This window comes from Camelus ferus, chromosome 1 (assembly GCF_009834535.1).
Source record: "Camelus ferus isolate YT-003-E chromosome 1, BCGSAC_Cfer_1.0, whole genome shotgun sequence".
Lineage (NCBI taxonomy): Eukaryota > Metazoa > Chordata > Mammalia > Artiodactyla > Camelidae > Camelus > Camelus ferus.
The window spans coordinates 103,657,907-103,674,063 of record NC_045696.1 but is presented as its reverse complement, the minus strand read 5'-3'; the positions used below and the strand labels follow the sequence as shown (position 1 = coordinate 103,674,063).

At 35.4% G+C, this 16,157-nt stretch overlaps 1 protein-coding gene across 3 annotated transcripts in view; it reads left to right on the top strand.

Annotated features, from left to right (window-relative positions):
- The window catches only part of RASA2 (RAS p21 protein activator 2), a 112,497-nt gene that overhangs the window by 71,876 nt on the left and 24,464 nt on the right, over nucleotides 1–16,157 (top strand). For all 3 annotated transcript variants that reach the window (XR_004322773.1, XM_032487322.1, XM_032487316.1), the window contains exons 10-17: nucleotides 5,988–6,144; nucleotides 6,455–6,603; nucleotides 7,239–7,353; nucleotides 7,781–7,855; nucleotides 8,307–8,430; nucleotides 10,722–10,828; nucleotides 15,387–15,470; nucleotides 15,886–15,963. Coding sequence is in view for 2 of the 3 variants with exons in the window: in XM_032487322.1 (XP_032343213.1) it covers nucleotides 5,988–6,144; nucleotides 6,455–6,603; nucleotides 7,239–7,353; nucleotides 7,781–7,855; nucleotides 8,307–8,430; nucleotides 10,722–10,828; nucleotides 15,387–15,470; nucleotides 15,886–15,963 (889 nt within the window). In the remaining variant the exon portion in view is untranslated. The remainder of the gene's footprint in view (nucleotides 1–5,987; nucleotides 6,145–6,454; nucleotides 6,604–7,238; nucleotides 7,354–7,780; nucleotides 7,856–8,306; nucleotides 8,431–10,721; nucleotides 10,829–15,386; nucleotides 15,471–15,885; nucleotides 15,964–16,157) is intronic.

Sequence of the window (16,157 nt, the reverse complement as noted above, 5' to 3'; positions counted from 1 at the left end):
ACTTCCCTACTTGTAAGGAAATAGAAAAATGTGTGTCATTTCCTTTTAAGTCAAGTTAAAACTCTTAGCCTCCTTTGTCATTTGTGGAACTGCAGCATCCCCTTGTGGGGTTGATAGTAACTACATGAAAACTCAAGAAAAGCTTTACCTTCAGAATTTCAGATATTCTTTCTAATCTTAATATTATGAGAGTTAGAATAATGTAATGTAATTCTGTTGTTTTGAAAGCCTCAATTTGCTTTCCTTTTTCACAGAATTTCCCCTTGGTATTTGTCTATTAGAGTCTTTTCCTAAAAACTGATTTTGATGGTTCCAATTTAATTTCATTCTCGAATTATGACATGATTCAATTACTTTCCCTTTCCTTTCTTGGCTAGTCAGTTCCTTAGTAATGATATGTATTCTTTATTCTGAAACATCTGTCAGATGTTAGGATTAGCTTGTTAGTGTTGATATTTGCTAGTTTTAACTTTAACATGTAGATAATAGCTGATTTGATTTTTTGAATAGGTAATATATTCACATGGTTTACAGTTCAAAAGGTAAAAATCTATTTCCTGCCCCTGACCCTGAGTTTCCCTTTTCTGAGGCAGCAGGTTTGAGTTTCTGAAAATATTTTATGTGAATACAGACAAATACATACATGTCCTTCTTTCCCTTTCTCTCTTTTTTTTTTAATTGAAATACCATCAGTTACAATGTGTCGATCTCTGGTGTACAGCACAATGTCCCATGCATATACATACATATATTCATTTTCACATTTTTTTCCATTATCCCCTTCTTTACACAATGGACACATATTGTATCATGTTACGCACTATACTTTTTTTCACTTAGGAATTTAGCAGAACTTCAATAAATATTTGTTGACTTTTTATAGTGGTTAAGAGTATGGACACTAGAACCAAACTTCCTTGGTTCAGATCCCATTTCTGTCGTTGACTACCTGGGTGACCCTGGACAAGTTACTCCACCTGAATGCCTTTGCTTTCTTTGGCTGTTAAATGGAGATAATACAGATAGTACCGGACTCCCAAAGTGGTCAGAAGATGAAGTGGCTTCACACAGAGAAAGCACAGGGGCTGTGACCTTGAGTATTACTCGTGCTCTTGTCATTGTAGCTATTGCTGCTGTCATCACCATTATTCCACGCCAGTACATACTAGGATTTCTGCTGCTTTTTTTCCCCCTTTGTACCAGTAGTCCATTGGTTTGGGATGTTACAAAGAGAACCTTAGTGATAATCTAGTTGAATCTCATTTCGCTAGTTACCTCAATGTCAGAGAACTTAATGTATGCAAAACCTTTGTGTGATTGTACAAATCAGTGCAGTAATTTCCCCCAAATGATCCAAAGTGGACATTAAGGAAGTAGATACAAACATCTTTTCATGTTGTAAGTTTTAAGTTTGAAAGTAAGATTCAAATAGTAAATAAAACATGGAGTTTTATTCAACATAAACGCTTTATACAAATTTAAAACTAGATTAATATTTACTGGAGATGAGTTGGTTTTCTGGTTTGCTAATTTTGGCACCTATCTTTAATCTCCTGTCTTCAGTAAGAATTGATAATGGTTCTATTTCTGGAACCAGAAATAACATTCAAGTATTAGTAGAGCTGCCTCTGAACAATTACTTCCCAGCTTAGGCAGCATGATTCACAAATAGTTGTAGTTTTCCCCTGCCTAGCTCAATTTTAATTATTTAAATCTTGTTAAAATTTTCCCAGTGCTGATTTTTTCTTTCTATTAAGGGGCTGTCAAAACTGCTGAATATTGAGAGCATTAGGATTGTTTTTATGCTGCTCTGTGAATGAAAAAAATACGTGTGAGCAACCAAATGCCACCTCCAGTTAGTGACTTCTCAACTAAATGCCACCTCCAGTTAGTGACTTCTCTTTATTTCCTGTTTCTTATTCTTTCAAACTGAAACACTTCATTCAGAAACTGAAGAAAATATATTTGAGATGTTTTTGTTTTGCATCCTTAGACCTCAGGCACACCAGATATTCTCTGTTTAACAAATCTTGAGGTTTTTCTCTTTAACTCTAATTAAAACAGGATTACTTAATTCACAAGGGATCGTTCAGATGGTTCAAACTGAACCTTTTGTAACAGTGTTTTAAAAGAATAAATCACATTTATATAGTTATATAAATAACTACATTTATCATTATTTAATATATTTAAGTGGTAATAGTTAGTGTATATAAATGTTTTATAAATAACATTTACTGTGTACCAGGCACTATTCTAAGTGCTTTGCTTATATAACCTCCTTAGGATTGTTGTAAGAATTAAATCAGTTAGACATCATTATTACCACTTATTTAGCAGATAAGGAAACAGGCACAGAGAGAGTAAGTAATTTGCCCAAGATCACACAGCTGGGATTTGGACCAAACTCTTTGACTCCAAAGTTTGTGCTCTTAGCCAATGTACTACAGTAAATTTGTACTTTGGCATAAATACTTTTGAATATGTTTAAAACTCAGAAATACTTTGTTTTAAGCTGTAAAAAATTTGAGTGCCCCTTGCTTATAAAATATTATTAAAAAGAAAATCAAGGGGGAGAAAGGTACAGCTCAGTGGTAGAGCGCATGCATGCACAAGGTCCTGGGTTCATTCCCTAGAACCTCCATTAAAAATAAGCAAACAAACCTAATTACCACCCCTCCTCAAAAAAGAAAACCAAGTGAGTGGTCCTTTCTCATTTAAAAAAAAAAATGACCTTTTCAGGGAATGGGTAGGACAATGACATATTTTGAAATGCTATATTTTGTTCAAGTATGCATGGATGAGATATTTTGTTCGTAGGGATTTCTTATCCTGCCAAAGAAGCCCAAGGAGACAAGTTTAAAAAGAGTGGCTGGCACAAGCCCTGCTGGAGTTTCTGAGCATCCTAAAACAGTGTATGCATAAAAATTAATAACTGGTACAGCACGGCCTTAATCCCTCTGTGTAGAATGTGCATGTAGGACTGTAGGCCTATTTTGTGTGTGTTTGTAGTTTTATAACAGTACCAGAGGGCCAAGGCATGCTCCTTCCCCCCCAGTAATTTAGAGATAATGGAATTAAAGATGCCCTCTGAGTATAATTTCTAACGAACAAACCCAGACAGGGTCTGTAAGTCTGACTGGAGCATGGGGACACTATTTAAGGTGGGTACGTGCAGCCCCCAGGAGCCAGAACCAGGTTGTAACTGTGATACAGTTAATTTTATTCTACCATATATGGAAAGCACCAGTTAAAATAAAAGGGGCAGATTAATCTAGAACAATAAAAAAGGACCCCAGAGGCAAACATGGGTGGGTAAGGCCCATTGAAGCACCGTCAGGGGGGTAAGGGGACTCTGCTCTAGAAGCATTATCCTTTCCTTGGAGAAACTATTGTCTTAGCTGAGAGATTCTTACGACCACTTAAATCTCTGTTGTGTCTCTGAACTCACCACAGCACTTTCTGATAATTTGGCTTTCCGAATAGCTTACCAACAGGTAAAAAATATATTGATCAAACATAAAAACTTAAGTATTAACAGGTTTAAAAAAAAAAAAGTATTTGTTGAAGTGAGAGATGTAGATGAAACACTGTGGGAAATGGTGATAACTGTTCAAGCCGAGTGATGAGTGCATGGGGTGATGGTGAGGGTGTTCCTTACTAATGTTATCACTCTTCTTCCTACTTTTGTGAATGAACATTTTCATAATAAAATGTGTCAGGGACAAAAAAATGCAGGTATCTTTGCCACTTGACTGTTGTGGTCTTCCCTCAGTATCCATGGGGGATTGGTTCCAAGATCCGCACATTTCAAACCCATGTTGTTCAAGGGTCAACTGCATTTCTTTTCATAAACTTAGTCATTGGCTTTCTACTGTAAGTATGCTAGTGTCTGTGCTCAGTCATTTCAGTTCAGGCTCACTTTTCTATGTGCTGATGGCATTAGGTATCAGAATTTGCAAGGCTATGGAACATATACCTCCTTGTGGGAAACTGACCAAAATAGTGCCCACGTCAGGATGCTTGGTGATCAGCCAGCTAGACTTCCCTTGGAGGCACTCCAGAGTCACCTTTGCTAACAGGCTTATTTCCTATTATTTCCAGAGGCAAATTCTTTAAATCATTATTCCTTAAATCAGAGAGTAGAAGTTCTGAAGGGTTTGTCTTCCGAGATGAAATTCCTCTTTTGTGGGTAGTGATATAATATCTGTATAATTTCTTCTCCTTGTATTACAAATTTTGCTTGGTTAATTCTCTAGTTCTCTTTTATGTCTTTATCGTCTTTCTCAAAGCTAATATTCTATTAAAACCTCCTCCCTTCTATTTTTAAATAAGTTAGTCTATTAGGGGAGGATATAAGTGATAAATACCAAAATTAAACATCAGTATGCACAGCCCCCTTGGGCCATCCCACTCAAACCCCGAGCTGCAGGTACCTCTGTAACCCTGCAGCCACTGCTGGCCCCATAATACCCATGTGTAGCCCCGGACCCCAACCCCAGTCCTGCCACCCCTCCATTTTTTATATTGAAGAGATCTCTCTAATAAATCAGGTAATAAGAAAAAAAGCAAACATCGAAACTCCTGACTCCTTTATAAAAAGCATTCCAGCTAATGAGTAGAGGAGGAATGATAGAAATAGTTATCATTTTGCAACTTGTGCAGATTACTGACTCTAGGCAGTGATCATCAGTGATTGCTAATACCACAAAAAGAGAAACGATCAGACATCAGTGCCTCTTGATGGAGCTACACAACACTGTCAATGAAGTGTTCTTGCCAGAATCCCAAACTTGAGTTTAACCAAGCCCTTAGATCTAACTCCAATATACAGGAAGTACAGAGGAAACAAAAGAGCATGTTAAATGACATCATGGAGATAGAGTTAACACAGTCCCAAATGTGGAAAATTTTATAGATAAATCACCTGATTTATTAGTGGTTAGAGGGAATCTGTAGATTAAAAGAAACTTTAACTATCAACCATGTTTACAATCTGTGAACCCTGGATTTGAATAGACTGTAGAAAACTGTTTACAAGTTTGGGAGAAGTTGACTACTGACTGGATAATGATGATGTTTAAAAGTTTAGCTGTTTATGTAGTTACAGTTATATATACTGAAATATTTATAGATGAAATTTTAAAACCCCTGGAAAATGCTTTAAAATAACGCAGGAGTGGAATGGGAGGAGTGAGTAGAGATATGGCTAAAGCAAGAATAGCATTGAGTTGGGAATTACTGACACTAGGTGATGGGTGCATGAGAGTTCAGTATTTACTCTTTTTACTTTTTATGTATTTTTAAATTTCCATTAAAAAATCTTTAAAAATAACAGATTTCTGGTTTTGGTCCTACAGATGTTTCTCTTAATTTGTAAACATTTCTCTATCCTTGGATATTTAAAGCTGCCTCTGTTTTTACATATACATTGTTTACTTTTTACTTACCTGAAAAAGTTCGTGTAAATCTGATTTTTGCAAATAAAAACATTTTCAGTATAGTTGTACTGTTAATCCTTTAATAATATGAAAGTCTCTTATAAACTTTCAACCCTAACTTTTAAAATAGAAGTTCAAATTTTTACAACATAGGATTTACTTTAACACAAGATCACTTATGCTTTCTTTCTTAAATTTAGTTGGTAAAAATTATTTTTGAAAATATGTTGGATTTTAAATGTTTTACTTTTTGTTTTTTTCCCTAACCTGCAAGCTAATCAAACTCTTACTCAGCCCTTTTGAGATCTTGCTTTTTGTATTATCTGTACATTTTGTTTCCTGGATAGAAATCTATTTATAGCTTTCTAGTTCAATACGCAACCAACATGAAGCCTCTGAAGACTCATACCCTGCTACTTATGAATTGTCCTAATGTTAAATATTAAGTTGACTTTTTTAATTTAGTTTTTTTATAGCTTAGCTGTTTACCTCACCAGCATGAATATCCATTACCATCGCATAGAATTGATTGTGTTTTTACTTTAGGTATTTGTTACAACCAAGAGACAATGGAAACAAGTCATCTAAAACTGATGACCTGGGGTCCCTTCGATTAAATATATGTTATACAGAAGACTACGTGCTTCCTTCAGAGTACTATGGTCCTTTGAAAACTTTGCTGCTAAAATCACCAGATGTTCAGGTACTTAAAAAATCTTAAAGCTTGTGATTTAATAGGAAAAAGCTAAAGTAATTCTGTAAATGATGAGGAAAAGATTTCAGAGTATCAAGGTTTTGTTTTTTTTTTTCAGTTTTTATCTGAACCAGAGTATATATACCAATATGTGCACCAAATTTCATCTCTGATAAAAATTTAGAAAATTAAATATTATTCTATACAACAGTTACAGTTAATGAATATATTTGAATTACTTTTACAAGCTAGTGATTGAATATATATTTAATCATGCTTCCTTGATTTTCTGCTTGTTCTCTACCTTTCTGTGTTCTAGCCGATATCTGCCTCAGCTGCTTACATTTTGGGTGAAATATGTCGAGATAAAAATGACGCTGTTTTGCCCCTTGTACGACTGCTGCTCCACCATGATAAACTTGTTCCTTTTGCTACTGCAGTGGCTGAATTAGACTTGAAGGATACACAGTAAGAGTTACATTTTATTAAAAGTTAATTATGTGCTGTTGAAATTGGACCATAATTCTCCAAATTGTTTTTGTGATCTCCATTCTTCTGTATTGACCAGCCTTACTCTATAGAGGTCTGAAAAGCACTGCTTAGCAAGTAATAAAAGGCAGTTCTTTTAAGTTAGCAGTTGTCCACCAACAGTAGAATTAACAATTAATGCATGATTTTTTTTTTTACTCATTTGTCAAAATTTCCTGTTTCTCATCTTAAATGATTCACTTGTCACAAATAAAACACCAGGACAGAAGCTTTTTTTCCCGTTATTTGCTGTGTAGCACCCTAACATGCACACGTGTGACAGAAAGAGCAATTGGATGGCTTCCCATTGCTGTCATAATTTAACACTGTTGTTTTAGACATACACACTCTACTTTTGTAATTCAAATACAGTTTGCTTTTTGTTGTTAACTTATTTTTGTATATTTTGGATAAGTGGTTTTAGTAAGTTTGAAAATCCTAATTGTAGCAAGCTTTTGAATGGTTGGTAAGAATTACTAAGATTGTGTATATGACTAAAGTCAAATCTCTTGTTATTGATTTTACAGCCTTTGATTATTACACTTGGTTTCACCTTATTTCTGTTTGTATTTCAGAGATGCAAACACAATTTTTAGAGGAAATTCCTTGGCCACCCGATGTCTGGATGAGATGATGAAAATAGTGGGAGGGCACTACCTGAAAGTAACATTAAAACCTATTCTAGATGAGGTACAGGAACGCACCTCCAATAAGAATAGTTTGGCCTTATCATAGCATCTCTTCCATCAAGTGATCTACTGATGCGAATACTGTGTCCACTCATATATTACTGAATGAATGAGGCTGAACACTTCAGAAATAAAATAAATGATTTATTCTTCCATCAGTGGATTTTTACTTGAAGGGCACATTGCAGTATATACTCTACATAATTATTTCTTTGTTATCCGATTTATTTTAGATAGAGTTTTAAATATATGAAAAATACTTTTTGATAAGTTCTTTAGGTATATTGTATACACTATCTCTAGATGGGGGTTTTAAACTTTGTTACAGTTTTAATTTTTATAATTGTACGATCAGAAAAAATAATTATTTTCATTTTGCCAAATTATTTAGAAAAGAGCTTTAAAGGAAAAATTAATCTTTTTTCCAGATATGTGAATCCTCAAAACCCTGTGAAATTGATCCTATTAAATTGAAAGAGGGAGATAATGTAGAAAATAATAAGGTAAGTCTTTGCTGTCTTTGTAACTGCATTAAAATTGGTCTTAATGGTACCGCTGTCTCCCACTTACTCTGTTGTAGCAATGCTGGGGGGTGGGGTGAGCAGTGCCTTTTACTTACATAAGGCCCATACTGTTAGCAGCATTTCCTGTGTCTAGTTTTTAGAATGTTACTTCCCTGATTTCTCTTTGGGTCGTTTTATTGTCTGCTTCTTATGAAGTTTATGCCGTCCATTCACCTCTTACATCTAACTCATCTAAATCTGATTTATTAAATGAGGTCAGGATGCAATCTGTCCTTCAACTGAATGAGTTCAGAGAAGGGAAGCAAGGTCTCAGAATACTAGATAGTGACTGCCTAATATGTCTCATTTTTGTTGCATTTTTTTCCCCATAAAGGCTACTGAAGATGTGTAAAAGTCAGTATCTTAGCGTTTACCTTTTTTAATCCCACAGGAGAATCTGCGCTACTATGTAGACAAGTTATTCAGTACAATTGTAAAATCAAGTATGAGCTGCCCCACTGTAATGTGTGATATCTTTTATTCTCTAAGGCAAATGGCTACTCAAAGATTTCCTAGTAAGTGCCTTGTTTTACTAAAATACACCATTTCTTCTTCTATATTTGATTTTTTATAGATTTATCATGTATTTGGTTTATGAGAAATGTTTAAGGTTTGTAAGTACAGTCGTCTTTTGTTGTTCAAAATAGTTCTAGCTTTTTAATGAAACATCTGATTTAATTTTCTTATAATCTCAAAACATAAAACTGTTTATTTCAATATAATGGCAACTTTATACAAGCAAATCAAAACCACCATTAGTTTTAAGAAAGGCAGAAATTGAGAACTATAACATTATATAAGTACACATTTATACCTGGTGCTTATGAGACTGTTAAATATGATAAACCAGAATACCTTTGTTATTTGTACCAACTACTTTTTCCACTTACATGCATTCAAATAGTGAGAATGCTTAGTTCCATACAACTGACGAGATTTGACAGTTTTGAGAATGCTAAGGTTTTAGTGGTGAGAGGTTTTTGCAGAAATGGTTTTAGACATTAGAAACTTCTCTGTTGCAATATACCTCAAAATACAGGATTTTGAGGCCCACATATCAATAACTGGCATGCTTTAACATTGCTAGAGCAGCTGTGTCAAGGCTTTGCTTAGAAACATTTCATAAAATTAACAGTTGCTATCTCTGATTGTCAATACTTGGAATTATTCTAACTATATGCATCTCTGATAAGTAAATAAACTTACTATGGCTGTCTTTCCAGATCTGCCTGTAATAGGGGGGAGGGTGAGGAGGTAAGGCAGCTACTTAAATTATCAGTCTTACCCAGCTATGTGAAACCGTAAGTTTATTTCTGTAACCATCTGAAGAGATTTTGTGATTTTATCATATTCATTTGAGTATGTGTGTGCACACAGGTGTGTGCAGTTATCTGCCCCTCCACTAAATTTACCCAAAGCTCAAGTGGGGCTGAGTTTACTAATTATAGTAAAGCTGTAAACGGTTAACTTGTAATAAGTGTACTAAATCTAGACTAGGTAACAAAAATAAGGGGAACAGAGATATTAACATATGAAAGGATGAAATGCTGACTAAAATTGTATTTTTAAATAGTGAGTGAGATCATAATCTCCACACTGAGGTCTTAGTGAACAGGCACAGTGCTAGCCTGAGTTATCTCCTCTCCCTCACCTGCACACCACCATATACGGTAGGCACTGCTCCCTTTCCGTAGATAAGGAAACTGGGGTTTAGAGAAGTTAAATGATTTGCCCAGGGTCTGTGGCATGGCCAGCAGGCGAGCAGGGTCTCACACCTGGGCCTGGCCTACCCCCAAACATATTACTGATCACTGTACTCCACCCTACCCAGTGATCTTGGCCTCAAATATGCAGTAGCTGTTTGGTTTTTATTTATATGAATAATCTAAAACACATTTTATAATTTTTTATAAATGCAAACATAGTTCCTTAATTGTCTTTTTGTTGGCTTAAATATTAACTTGTCTTCATATTCTCCATAGACTAGAAGTAGTGGTAGTTTTGTTGTCATAAAGTATTTTCATTATTTTCTCATTTGTTCTCACTACCCCGGGAGGGTGGCTGGGGAGCGGGGAGGAGACAGTGGTGGGAAGCAAGTGTTAGTAAAGAACTACAAATTCAGTGACTGGTCGGCGACTATCCGCTGAGTGACTGGAAGAGTTGAACTCAAACCAAATGCAGACATTCTTTCCGTCACCACCTGCTCCTCTACCATCTGACTGTTGGGTTAAGTGTTGACTCTAATCTGAAATGAAAACTGTAGCTGAATGATCAAAGCCACAAGGTGTCCTCAGTTCATCGGCATTTTTATAAGGAGTAGTGATAACTTTTTGAAGTAAAGATTGCTGTCTGATTGTTTTTACTCCGTAGCCTTTGATATTATCAAGATTTTTGAGGGGAAGATTGAAACAAGCTGAAGACAGTCTGCTATCCTAGTCTTAGGGGATTCAGTATCACCACTAGGTGGTGCTAGATACTACTTTTATTTTTGTTGTAATTTCAGGCATCCCTTCTTGCAGATGAGGAAAGAGGTATTTTTCCAAATTAAAATATTTCTGAAAACCTAGCAGCTTTGCTTTTCACTTTCCTTATTATTTCTTATTATTTCTTTCAGTTTTTTTTAGTCATAGAATTTTTTTCCTTTAGTCATAACCACTACTATCATTTCATCAACTCAGTTCTTACTGGACAAATTATATTTATCGCCTATTTAATTTACATGTTTTTTCAGTATCTTTTACTTTGTCATCTTTGTTTTTTAATTCAGTGTTTTTGTGCATGACATTTCACCATTTTTTTCCTGCAGATGACCCTCATGTTCAGTATTCTGCAGTGAGCAGCTTTGTGTTTCTTCGTTTCTTTGCTGTAGCCGTAGTATCACCTCATACTTTTCATTTGCGACCTCATCATCCAGTAAGTGTTGTTCTCAAAGCTTTATTCCATTTTTATTTATTTTTATTAAAATAAAGAAAAGATAAAATAACAAGCCCATTTCACTTGGCTGTGTGTTCTTATAACTGATACTTAAATTTACTGGGCATTTTTCTTAGCCATTTGTTTCAGAGAAGGCTGAAAATTCTGGGTTTTTGTGGTGGTTGTTAAAAGATACTACACAAGGGTAGTAAAATGTTGGTAATAGTTGCAGCTTGGTGATGGGAACAAAGAAGATTCATCGTATTTTCCCTCTGCTGTTGTGTATGTTTGTAAATTTCCATCATACAGAGTTGTTGAGTTATTTTTCCTTTCGTTAGTTACAGGTTTAATCTTGCATATCTAAAAAAAATTTTTTTGGTGGGAGGTAAATAGGTTTATTTATTTATTTTTTAAATTTATTTATTACTTTTTTAATGGAGGCACTGGGGATTGAACCCAGGACCTTATACATGTTAAGCATGTGCTCTACCACTGAGCTATACCCTCCTCCCACTAATCTTGCAGATATTTTTAAACGTCACACAGATTTGAAGAAGAGGCTCATTTCTGTAAGGTGTAGAAACTTTCATTGTAACATAATTTGTTGATATCTCCATATTTTTACTTTTTATTCACCTGAGATGATATTGTAAATATATGAGCTTTAAAACTTAAGGCACATAATGTTTTTGTTCTGAAGTCATATTTAATTACTTAAATCTGAATCTGCACTGTGTAGATATTTACATGTTTCTTAACATTTTAAACTCCTTATTTTCACTGTTTCTGTTTCCTTCTCATAAGTGTGTTTTTGCTAATTTTTAACCTTTTATAAATGTTTCAAATATTTATAATCTTATCTAATTGTTTTTGTTGCTGATTTTTATAACAATAATAATAGTCAACATTTTAGTGCTTACTTTGTAGTAGGCCTTGTTGTAAATACTTTATTTGTTCTTAGTTCCTTCCAATAGCCCTGTGAGATAAATTCTGTCATCTCTTATCTTCTCCATTCCATCTCTCCATAACAAAACCACTATTCAAGAACGTCTCCAAGGTTATGCAACTAATAAACTATGATTTGATCTCACTCAGTTCTAACTGGATTAAACGAGAATTCTGACTCAGTCTTCCCAGGCTGTGAGCTTACCCTGTTCCTTCCAGCCTCTTACGGAGTCAGGGTGTTTGAGCACCTGCAGTGTATCAGATGCTGTGCTCAGCGCTGGAGATGCAGTGATGAGGCAGACACTCCCTGCCCTCAAGAAACTCACTAATACCATCTGGGGATTGAACCCAGGGAAGACATGTAGATTTTGGAGTTACACTGGGCTCTGAAGGCCACGTCTCCTCTTGACAGCTGCACATTGGCCACTCATTTAACTTTGAGAACTAAGTAAAACTATGCTGCGGTAGTAGCAACATACCCTTTCTTGCCAAAGAACAAATGGTCAGTGAGTAGCTGCAGCGGAGAGTGGGCCAGTGTCCTTTCTGTGGCTGTGTTCCTGAAGCTGTTCAGTACTCCGGGGCAGCGAAAGCTTGATAGCAGCATTCTGGACACAAGCAGAACTCCCACCTCTGAGCTTCTGACCCTGCCTTATATTCAGACTTGGATTTGCATATTCCTGTAACAGATGTTGCAATAAAGTCCTTCTAACCATAAACTCTGTATTTTAGGTCACCTTTCCAATCAGTATGCCAAAAGGACTGCTTCAGACTGTCATGTAACTTTATTGTTTGCTTTTAAGTGAACCTTTTATTCTAATTGGGGAAATAAGGCAAATACATAGGATACATAATCCAAAACTACGCACATATATCTAAGACAAGCACCTGATTAGTAGCAAGTAAGGAGTATAGGCAATCCATTCTTTAGAAATTAAGAGCGAGGAATGATCCCAGTGCCTGAGGGTGATGACATTGTCACAACCAGTACTGAAAGTTACAGAGTAGTTGGGGAGGAGAACCAATGATAGGCTGTTGGATTTTACATTTAGAAGTTCTTTGAATTTTGAGAAGTCAGTTTTAGTAGAGTAGAAAAGAACATCTGATTGCAGAAAATTAATGAATAAGTAAGTGAGTGGAGTTTTACTTAGGAAATATATCAAAAGTGAGCTTGCCCTGCTGCTAAAAGACATGGACAAATTCAAGCATGTACATGTGCATACATGAATAAATACTTTTTAAATTTTTAAAGTATGGGTTATGTTAACGTTGACATAGTAGACCACTTTTTAGAGAAGTTTCATGATAGGGAAGAAGAAAGATTGAACCTTCCTTCTCATCCTAGCCCCTGTTCTCTCACTGATAGCTCCTTTTAAGACTCAGCAGAGGAAAACTTCTGTAACCTTGGAGTCTGGATTAGCTTCCTCTCTTATGTGTGTCTGTAGCACCGTGTAACTCTCCTGGCATCTGTCATACTGTTTTATCATCATCTTTGTATTGTCTCTGCATGTGGACAGGCTACCTTAACAGCATGAATTGGATCTTTTTCAGATTTGTGTATCCCAAGCACGTGGCACAACTTCTAGGACAAGTAGATGCTCAGTAAATGTTTGATAAGTAAAAGACAGGTAGCTCAGCAAATGATAAGTCTTTTCCAAAACGGGAAAACCTATGTAAGGTTTAAATAGAGGAGAAGAGACCAACAGAAAGGGCAGAAATTGAAGAGAGAAGAGGACTTAACCAGTACTAGATCAGTATGCTGGAGGATTCATTCAGAAAGTCTTTAAAAGAAAAAGTGATGGGATAAATCTTAAGGAAAAAGAACAATTCCTTCTTTGAAGTATTATGATGTACCATATGGAATTACTTGGGGTTTTTTAGTAGATCAAAAATAGTCAACAAGAGGGAGGGTATAGCTCAGTGGTAGAGTGCTTGCTAACATACATGAGGTCCTGGGTTCAATTCCCAGTGCCTCCACTAAAATAAATAAATGAACCTTGTCTCCCTCCCCACCACCAAAAATAAGTATTAAAAAAAATAGTCAACAGCAATTTCATATGGTTCAACCTAATATAAGGAAAAAAAGATAGGATATGTTATTTTGAGGTGAGAGAGTCAACGTTTCAGTTGAATTTAATAAATGTTCTATAGCATCTACTATATGCTAGTGCCAGGCTGTATACTAGGTGCCAGATGACTAAAGTCCTGGATGTCTGTGAAAAATTATGATGGCAGATGGTAGGGGAAAAATTTAGAACAGTTTATATGTAAGTACATCAGGGAATCAACAGTAGCTAAACGACATAATTGCCAAATAGTAGTAAGGGCCACATTGATGCAAAAAAAAAAACTCTGACATGCAAAAATTGTGCAAAATATACTTTGCTCACTTCTTTCAGTTTAGGGAAATAATGACCTAAAACACTGATTTTAAAACCAAATTTGAACAGGGATGACTTAATGAAATCCAGTTCAAATTCAGGTTGTTAGCACATTAAGAATTTTATATTCTTTAAAGGCGGAGGGTTGGAGGGACCTTTTATAGATATAATGGAATCCTGGATGTTCTAGCTAAACTATTTTCTGAATAACCATAATTAAGGTGTGTAACTATTTCATAAGTATATCCTACTGATCATATCTCAGATACTCCTTTTCCAGAGCTGCCTTACATCCTGGTCATGTCTTCCCCCTTCATATTCACTGCCTATTTTCAGTGTCGGGATATTAAAATATTACAGAATGCCAGCCAGACACTAAACTGAAGCATTTTTGCATCTAAATTTTCTTGAATATGTCTTCTGATGGCAGACAGTTTATTTGAATCCCCAAAACAAAAAAGGTGTTTTTTATAGTGATAGAGGAATCGGTTATGCAGATGCATGGATTGGTGAAAACTCATCAGGCTATATACATTTGAAATCTGTTCATTGCACTGTAAATTATACCTCAATTATAAAAAAGGGGGGGGAGGGAGCAAGAATTCAGTAGGAAACACTGTTTTGTCAATTTTCTTTATATTTACTTCTTTATAGCAGATGGGCCTGGAAAACACCTTTGATAGTAGACCCAAATAGTTACCTTCTGCTGAGATCCTGCATCAGCTGGTGACTTCTCATTTCCTAAGTTGAATTTAGGTCTCTGCATCCATGGTGAAAAGAGTTGGTTGCAGAACTCATAAAATTATTGAATATGCTTACAAGTGGGTTGAGTATAGAAAATTTGGAAGCTGCCATTTTACGTGATAAGGTAGAGGAAAGTAGATGGCGTTGACATTCCAAAAGTGAATACGATTTGTTAGGTAATTCAAGCTGCCATACTGTTTGGGGGAAAAAAATAATAACAATGTTGATTAAATTATGGCTTTCAGAAGTAACACATCATTAGGTATAATTACTTTGGGAGGAATTGTCAGTTACATGTGGCTTCTTTAGTCTCTTAATTGCTTAGTCCAGTGAGTTGTGCCCAACCTTAGCTAGAGTTTAACTGGTTTGAATGAACATTTCTGAGTCAGTGTTTCAGGGCAATGTAGCCTATTTACTCTGTTAGATATTTCACACAAATTCTACTTCTTGAAAGCCTGACAACACTTTTGTGTCTTTTTTACATTGTTTAGGATCCACAGACAATCAGAACGTTAACTCTCATCTCAAAAACCATTCAGACTTTGGGAAGCTTGGGGAGTCTGTCCAAAAGCAAGGTAAGTCTTTATATCTTCTGCTTTGTATTCACACTCCTAAATGTTGTCATACCCTGCCATCCCTTCTCCCTCCCTCACTCCCTTCCTTAAAAACAAAGCAAAACCAAAAAAAAAAAAAAAAAAAAGTATATGTAGATGCAGTTGTTGTCTTCTGGATGTCCTTTTTCAGTCACCTGTTACAGTTTCATTTAAACTAATGTGTCTAAGATGGGGAGAGAGTCTAGTTAACAGTTGCAAGAGCCTCCTGTTTATCTTTCTGTGCATAATCATTCAGCAGCTGTTGAGAGAAATCTTCAGCTCCAAACCCCGTAACTCTCTTGAAATATGTGATTAAATCCCTTTTGTCCCTAATCCTAAACTTAAAAATTATATTCTTGTTTCTCTACTTAACATACATAAATTGTTTTTTTCTTAGTCAAGTTTCAAAGAGACATTCATGTGTGAATTTTTCAAAATGTTTCAAGAAGAAGGATATATTATAGCAGTTAAAAAGGTATGATTGTTTTACTCTGGAAATACTAACTTTTTATCATACAGCATTAGGGAAATAACATTTTATATTATTCCTAGGAATCAATCCCCAGTTAAAAAAAAATATGTTGGAACTGTCCATCAAATATGAAAAGGCTGTCTTCATCTTTTCTCCTCCCATACATAAATGGGTTTTTCAGCTGTGAAAATACCTAA